Here is an 8,673-nt window from a genome sequence, read left to right on the forward strand (position 1 = left end):
GGAACTACCTGGGATTGAGAAAGTGGTGCTGGTAAAATGCATACAGAAGGGTCAGACTAGAGCCCTTTTGCAGCTGCTCTTTTGCCTTCTTTCTCATTTACTTCAGATACCAAGAGAGAATGTTATAAAAAACGTGGTGGCTCAGTGGAAGCAATTTCGCTACCCTTGAGTGCCCAAGCAGGAGGTAGCTTGCTCTAGTAACACTGTCCCACGTGTCTGTGCAGCCACCTGTGTGCAGGTCACATCTTTTCAGGCCGGTTATCCCTGCCTGCCTCCACTGACTGTCAGCATTCTGGTTGCAAAGCCTTGATGTTGACAACCATAATGTTTTCCATGCTGTGCTTAGTGATAATCAGACACAGTTCATAAAGCCTGTGCTCTGCACAGGCAGCCCTGTTGTCTTGGGTGGTTGGGAACTGGGCAAGGTACTGCAAAGAAATAGGTTTGTGGGTCTTTCTTTACAGGTGACCAGGAGAAATGGTTATCTCCAGTGGCAGTGGGAGTAGATGCTTGATCCTGACTCATGCTGCTGTTTGTGGTGCTTTGGGGATGGCAGGAGGGGACTGGGCACTGTTAAGCTGCCATTGCTTGCTGGCTTGGCGCCATCAGGGAATGCAGCAGTAACCCTTTCTTCCTTGAACCCCAATCTACATCAAGTGACCAAGTGACAAAGGGGAAAGTTCTCTTGCCTCTGGACTTAGATGCAGCTGAAGCGTCACTCTTCTGGGAGGTTCATGGGACCCCTTGGAAATCTTGCTTCCCCTGCCTGAGTTCTCTTCATGTATTGTATTTATCTCTGTTCCATTAATTTCTGCCCGTTGCGCTGAACTCTTAGAAAAATACACTGCCCACAACATAATTGCAAAACATCAAGAATTTATTAATTTCCAAGTAGCATGGAGTCTAAAGTTAGGAGCTGTCTTCATGTTTCTTCATTCTCATTTTAAATCAAGCAAATCTATATACATGTTTTCAGACATTGTATAAATTACGCAGCCAAAGTCAGGGAGGGTTTCTTCCGTTTACACACAGTATTTCCAGAAGCACTCAGAAAGATTCCCACGTTTCTTGTACTGTTTCTTGTCCCTGGTCAAGAAGCGGCCCAGCAAAGCAATTCGAGGTTGATTCCCATACAAAGTCTGCAGTCAAACAGCATTAGAGAGGTTACTGTTGGATAGCTTATGTTCCCAGTGGGAATGTATTCTCTCTGCTGCCCCAGCTGATCCCCCAGCCCTCTGATCTGACTGGGGGAAGGAGAGGCAACTGTCTGGTGTGCCCTCTGATTTAGATGACACACTAAAACTAGTCCCTGTCTTCTGCCTTTATATTTAATTCTGCAGGCAAGTGAACATGAATTATGTTCTCCATTTATCTAATGGTTCATAACAAATCTGATAATAGTGTGTAGCCTATGCTGTAGCAGGGAGGGGAAAGGAAATTCAGCCAATACTGGTTAATATACTGGCCTGGCCTGTTGAAGCTGGAAATTTGCCTTTATTTAGAAAGCTGGTTTTCTGGAGGAAAAAAAAAAAAAAAGTGAGGTGGATTTTTTCTTCTCCCCAGATTATTTAACTGCTAAGTGATTCCACCTTCACAAGCACTGAGGCATACTTTAGTCTGTACTGTTTACAAAGTCTGTAGATCTTAAGTGATAGTTCAGTAACAATTCAGTGTAGTTTAAAATGTGAAGTTATATTTTATTTGTTTCAGTGACAGATGGTAATTTACTTACCTCTTTGATACTTTCCCCTGAGTTGTAGCTGCTGGGGCTGAGACCTGGTAGAGGGGAGATGTAATGAAATGTTTTACCATTTAGAAATTTTGACCCTACAGGAGTCATTCTTGTGTGCCATAATGCTATAGCTGGCAGAAGTCTTGACCTGGAATATTCAGAGGATGAGGCAGAAAACACCCTCTTGCTGCAGCATGGTCAGTTCTTGTGACACACAGTTCCAGCAGGGACCCCTCATCTGTTACATCCATTGCTCCCCAAACTGTGTACTGCCATTGATTCTGCACTTTCTGCAAGCGTTAATGTTTTTTAAGAGACTGTGCCATTTGGTTTTGTCTGCTAGCTCCTTCTAGGCCAATCTTTGTCTTGCCCTGGTTTTGCTATATGAGGTTTTGCTAAATTAATTTGGAAACTTTCTTAGCTAGTATTGAGCTGCAAGCATGGCTGCTCAGCAGGTTCCCCCAGGGTCCCAGTTCACTAAAGGACAGCTTTCTGTTTCCTACTCATTATGTTTTATTTCAATAATACCCAGGAGTTGGGGTACAGTATCTATGGAAGCTGGACGTGCAAACCTTGGGTGCTCTCCTGTAAATTGCTGTGGCAAATCCTCACCTGCTTTGTTGTCTTCAGTCAGTGTGCCCAAGAGCTCTGGCAGAAATGGAAGCAGAGAAGTGCTTCCTAGGCTGCCCAGCCGTTCTAGATTTAATCTCAACTCTTCATCAACTGCAAATGGAAGATGACAGAAACAAGCATAAGGTAAGAGGCTTTTGCTTTGTATCCCCAATTCAATCTGTCTCGGATGACTTCTGAATTCAGAAATCATCATCCTCATTTAATTAATATAATTTGGCATAGCTGGGTTGATTATTTTCCTTTCCAAAGCTTTGAGAGAAGATAACTTCCTGATGTTAATCTTGGTTTCTAATTTATCTGACTGATCTTTCTTTAAGAAACTAACAACAGCAGCTGCTTCCATTGCTTGGGAACTAACGACCTAATCCTTCTGGTACCCAGCAGTAGAACACCCAGACTTGGATATAATTTTTAAATTTTTTTTTGTCCATTTCTTTACCAACTAGTTCCTATGCTGGAGCTTCTCTATGCATAAAGACAGAACTTCCAGTTCGGGGCCTACTAACCTGTGCAGTTTCCCATCTATTAAATGCAATAAAATGGGAGGAAGGACAGGAATAAATACAAGAAATCTTAAAACATATTTTGGCAACTGTGCATCTCAGTGCATTTCTCTGTCATTTAATGTGCATGCCAGGACAGATATTATTAATTTTTCTGAAACAGCAGATTGCTGATTCCTGATGGAATTAGAATTCTGTAACTAGCCAGTGGCTCTGGCAGGTTGCCTGCAGGAGCCCATAGTGGTGCGATGCTTGAGGTAGATAAAACTTGTAATTTCAGCAGTAAATTTCATCTTTTCTAATACATAGCAGACATTCAACACTGTGGGCAATGAGAGGGTGCTATTATCAAACTCCCATTTTGTACATGAATATAATATTGTTGTTGCACTTTGAGATGACACTATGGAGTTTAGTTGCTCTTACCTGCAGGGATGGGTGCGACTGTAGTTCTTCAATGGAGAATATAGGAGAAAATAAACTACTGAAAATAATCGCCTGACATTTAAAAAACTGGGGCCAAGATCAAGTACTTGAAGACCTTGGACATCCATGTTGTTAGTTTGTTCGCTGTACAAAAGGACAATTGCAAAGGCACAGTGGGGATTTCAGTGCAAGACTCTGAAGAAGAATATTGTAACTTCCCTGTGCTGTGTGGAGGCAATTCGTATCGCTAGCCTTGTATTATTTTTCAGTGCAGTGTTAGCAGGTAAATTTGCTTTGAGATGAAAAAAAAACAACAAAAAAAAACACAAACCAAAACCAACCCTCTGTAATATAGTTTTCAACTTCTCTTACCCAGCCTAGAGACTCTTTATATTGAAAAGGAAGATTTAATAAGTCTAATGGATGTCTTCAAATAAATGCAGCAATTGTTAGAGCTAGCTTGTTCACCCTGTGATGTGATAGATGTTATCCATACTGAGTCACAGTTGTCTATAATGCAAGTTGCGTACCAAAAGGCTTGAGAAGATGCTGGCTTAGTCAGTCCAGAATTTCCAAAGCAACCTAGGCAGTACTGATACTTATAAACCAGCACAACAGCTGTTGCACCTGCAAAGCAGGTAAGAACACCCAATTCTTAATAGTCAGCTTTATGCAATAACTTTGGTTTTGATTTGCCATAATTTCAAACTTTGAGGACAGCTTTTTCAAGCAAAGATTTATTATTTCACTGGACTGAGTGGAATCTGCATTAGTGCAAACAAATAGCATGCTCAATACATTGCTATTTTTGTAGTAGAAGACAGACTTTCCTGTTCTTGATCTAATTAGGACTGCATTAATCTTTGCAGTAGCTCTCCCTCTTTTTAAATACACCTTCTGTTAAACACAGCTCATTTTAAAGTGTAGGGAGAGGAGAGACTGTACAGAGAAGTTTCTTCAGATGACAAAATTCATACTAAGGCTGCTTCAAAGATACCCACTGTATATGCCAGCTCACATTCAGTACTAGAAGGCTCAGATACCTTTATCCCTGAATCCCAAAGCAGCAGGAAGAAATATTTATGGCACCAAAACTTCCCAGTTTACAAGACTAGCACCCCTGATGATGTCACTTGTGCTGATGATGTTTTGAAGACATTCCTTCTTTTTCCACAGCAGATCAGCACAGATAAAGGGCTCTTGGAAAGCATACCTGCTTCTTCTCTGGTTTTAACTGCTCCAACCCCTGCTTTGTGACCATTAAAATCAAGAGACTCTTACCTGGGAGTTGATAAGACTTCTCACTGGTGTTGATGATGGGGAGAGTTGAGAGAGGACAGGAAAAGCTGATAATGATGAGACAGCAGAATAACAGCCTGTGCATCATTGCTGTGCTGAATATATTTCGTCTTTGTCTAACCCTGTAACTCAGAACTCCTGTCTGACTGTTGCCTCTGCTCCCAGTTTCACCCGTTATATAGCTGCTCATGACCTCATAAATAGCATCATGTTCTTGCCCCCTTGAAAAAAAACAACAATGAATTTATTGGCCATTGATTCTAAATGGAAACCACTTTGCATTGATGTAATTTTTCAAGGTAACAGTTCATAGACAATAAATTTACTGTCTTACAGCTTGGTGAGCTTGGTGTTCAAAATGGATATTATATCAAACCAAGCACAGTAAAGTTTATAAGTCTGGCATTAAAAAAAAAAGTAACTTCCAGTTATAAATCATGAGTTAACAAAAGGGTCAGACGGTTGAAATGACCAGGGCAATAAGACAGCTGATTTATGAGCCTTAGCAGGCTTGACGCAAAGCATCTGATATGAAATGCACCTTTTTTTTTTCCTCTTGTGAGATGGATGGATGTGTTGTGTTGTATTTGGGATTCTTGTGCCAGAAAAAGTAAAAGAGAAGGGGAGTTAAAACATCTAGTTAATTTACAAAAAGAATGTATGGGGAGTTTAATTTTTCTTTTTTTCCTTGTAGCATTTCACATCAATTTATTTAAGAAGACCTCATCCAGTGTTGCCCTAGAGAATTGTCTTGGCAGAAAAGGTACGGCTTCCATCTGGAGACTTGCTTGGTACATATAAACCACTTTGGTTGATATTAAACACAGGTACCTCACTAGACTAGAGAGACCCTTTTCCATTTCACTTATCTTCCATTTCCTGCAGTTGGAACTCACTACTTAATTCTGTGTGTGCTAGCTAGCATTCTTCCCTGTTTGCCTTTTACTAAATGCTGACAGAGTAGTTGCTGTATGTAGTCTCATATCTTCAGTCTTTATTTCCTTCCATCTAGTGTGTTTTGTCTTCTCTCCTTATAATTTCATTTTTCATATCCAAGAGCAAGGACTAACTGGACTGGTCCCTTATCTTGGTTCTCTATGAAGCATCATATCCAACTGCATAGAGCCTTGAAATTAAAAAAAAAAGTAAGTTTATGACAATTTCATATTCTTTAGGTGGTGAGATTATGCCTGTTCAGGCTTACAATGAGTTGAGGCTTGGTAACTTCCTTTCCTGACTCTCTAACCAAGTGTTTGTGCCTTTTAAGTGCTCTTCGTTGCAAAAGGAGTGAATTTATCTGCTTCCTTTTTTCTTTATTAACATTCCCTGTTGAAGATTATTTTTTATATTATAAATTCTGTGGTTTATAGGACTAATTTCAAATTAGCTACATCAGTCATATAGAACACTTGTATTTCTACTGCAGCTCTAATTCAAGGAGAGCATGCCCCGCAGATGCATTATTTACAAGTTGTCCAGGAAAGCTATTGACTCTGTGTATCACAGAATGGTTGAAGTTGGATGGCACATCTGGAAATCATCTAGTCTAGCCCTCCTGCCACTCAAAGTAGGGTCAGCCAGAGCAGTTTGTTTAGGGGTGTTTCCATTCAGATTTTAATAGCTTCAAGGATGGAATGGGACAATTTAAAAACTAATCTTGACATGTCCCTGAGCATCCCCATAGAAGTTCAGATGCTTTGAATGCAGAGGGTGGGGTATGGGAGAGGTGGGAGATGACCTTCAGAGTCCTTTCAGCCTAAACCTTTCTGTCATCCTGTGCATACAGAGAGGTTTGGTACTGATTTATAGAACACATGCTGCAGGTGTCTGACTGCAAATCCTGTTTCTATGGACTTCTCTCTGCTGAAAGGAATGAATATGACCAAAAAATTTCTCTGCAGAATTAACCTTATGCATTTTATATGCATCTTTACCTGTGCTTCCCTACAAGAGAAGTAAGTAGCTAGGGAGGAATTCTCTCTCCTCATCTGAGTCATGCAACTCTTCGTTCCAAAACTGCAGACAGTGATTAGGTCTGATTTGATGCATGATCTCACTATTGGTGCTGGATGCGCTGTACAAATGCTTCTCCTTCAGTGAGTTATCAATGACAATGGTATTATCAATATTCTCTCTGAGCATCCTCCAAGGAAAGCTAATGAAGCACTCTTCACAAGCAACTTGCGTCCTTTGTCTTCTCTCAAGGAAGACTTGGCCTCTTAGAGCCATCATGAAGTGCGTCATGTGGAAGTTGGGCAACTTGCCTGCAGTTTATTGCCTTTGCTCAGATTTGCAGTTGTCACTTAGGCACTCCTCTACCAAAATGTCAAAGGCATTTTCCTGAGGGGACAGTGGACACATCATTCAAAGCAAGAAAACAGCTCATCCTAAACAAAAGTGCAAACCCCTGAATACATGGGTGAGAGAAGTAAATGTGAATTGCACTTTGAAAACTTGAAGGAAACTGTCCTAATATTTATCAAAACTACTATTTTGTGGGAAAACGTTTTTAAAGTTCTTACCTATGCTAACAGGTGCTTCCATTTAAAGTAACAGTGCAGCAGTGGTCCAGATACATTTCTGAACAAACTCTAAATAGTAACTATTAAGTAAGGTAAGGATGTTACCCTATAATAAAATATTATCCTTAATTGTCAGAAGAAACAACTATTCTTGGTTTTAAAGGATGGCTTGTGACAAATAAGTTGCTAATTGAGTCAAGAAAACTTAAAAAAACCCCAAAAACACACAAAAACCACCACAAAAAAACCCCAACTAAAAACAGCCTCCAGAATGATCAACCTTCTGACCAAGAGACTAAGGATGACATCTAACCTATAATGCAAAAGTTCTTTCCCCTGTTTAAAAGTGCTTTATAACTAAATGTGAGTAGTTGTTTTAGTCAAGTATCGTGACATGTGGCAAAAGCAGGAATTTCAGAGAAGACATGATTTAGCAGTAGCATTTGTATGAAGGACTTTTTCTTAGGATATAGCTTTTGGTGTCACTTCTTGGCTTGAATTGAATTTACATGAAGAGAGGCATGCAATAAAATCTTTTTGTATTGACACTGTAATTGCAGATGAGCTGCTTATTATATGTGTCCATCTCTTTCTTGAATTTTACTAGAATTTTTAACTACTTAACTTTGACATCTTCTTTCAGTGAGTTATATGTGTTGGCTGGTGAGAGAGGAAGAATATTTGTATTGCTATTTACTTCCCTGCTAGGGTCTAGCTTATTGTTTAGGGGCTTGGGGGTTTTTGCTTTTGCTTTGCTGTCACTGCTGGTTTAGCAGATACATGTCCTCATTAACACCTAAGAAGTTAACTTTAACTTTAAATTTCTAATTTTAGTTAATTGTTCAGCTTCATAGCATGATTATTAGATCTGTTTTGCATACTGAAATTGCTGCATTGTGAGACCATATGTGCAATAAGGTTTTTTTTCTACTTGCATTGCCTTACATACTCTGCATTTTAAGGTGTACTGAAAATAGCCTGTTGGTAGACTCAGTTGCTCAAAGGGAAAAACTGACCTTAACTGAGGCACTTGCAGTTACCTTCCTGTTTTGAAAATGCTGCTTCTGCCCACTGTGTGCAGACTCTAGTGTAGCTCGTGTGGTATATGTTCTATTTAACCAGTTAGCAGTATATTGTATATTTGGGTATGCACAGCAGTATTTCTGTCTTCTGATGTTCTCTCAAATTTACCTAAGATCTCTCAGAGGTTCTGACCTAGGTTTTCTGTGATGAGCTGAAGGTACATAGGTGAGTATGTGTACTTAACTGAACAGATAGCTATGCATAAATGAAGATGGCAGGTCCATGGGCCTTTTCTGAAGATATTTTACTTTGCTACAGAATTGGCAAGTGGTCTAGGAGCTCTCTAGTGCAGGATCACAGCTGCCAAAACATTGCTTCTTTGTAGTATAGTTTCCACCAGTTTGGGGGGAAAAAACCCTCTTGATTTTTTGCCCTATTGGGTGGCACACTGTAGTCTGGATATATTCTCCAAGTGAAGCTTGACAAACTGGTCCTTAATTCACTGTCCTCTCAGCTCTACAGAATTAGCAAACTG

General features: G+C 40.0%; 1 protein-coding gene across 1 annotated transcript; it reads right to left on the reverse strand.

Moving 5' to 3' along the window:
- Positions 1-1,022: 1,022 nt before the first annotated feature.
- On the reverse strand, positions 1,023-4,678 carry UTS2 (urotensin 2). Its single transcript, XM_010005212.1, has 4 exons — positions 4,576-4,678; positions 2,345-2,455; positions 1,733-1,776; positions 1,023-1,139 (listed from the first exon to the last, which is right to left on the reverse strand). Exons 1-4 carry the CDS (start codon positions 4,676-4,678, stop codon positions 1,023-1,025), a joined length of 375 nt encoding a protein of 124 aa, XP_010003514.1.
- Positions 4,679-8,673: the final 3,995 nt, after the last annotated feature.

The sequence above is a fragment of the Chaetura pelagica genome, unplaced genomic scaffold, assembly GCF_000747805.2.
Source record: "Chaetura pelagica isolate M959 unplaced genomic scaffold, ChaPel_1.0 scaffold159, whole genome shotgun sequence".
NCBI classification, from domain to species: Eukaryota; Metazoa; Chordata; class Aves; order Apodiformes; family Apodidae; genus Chaetura; species Chaetura pelagica.

What these genes read in the sequence shown, in the direction of transcription:
- UTS2 (XM_010005212.1), bottom strand. Translation starts at nt 4,678, where the DNA reads ATGCACAGGCTGTTATTCTGCTGTCTCATCATTATCAGCTTTTCCTGT. An exon ending in GACTGAAGACAACAAAGCAG is followed by an intron (nt 1,777 to 2,344) that starts GTGAGGATTTGC and finishes CCCCTCTACCAG; the next exon opens with GTCTCAGCCCCAGCAGCTAC. An exon ending in CAGGGGAAAGTATCAAAGAG is followed by an intron (nt 1,140 to 1,732) that starts GTAAGTAAATTA and finishes GTTTGACTGCAG; the next exon opens with ACTTTGTATGGGAATCAACC.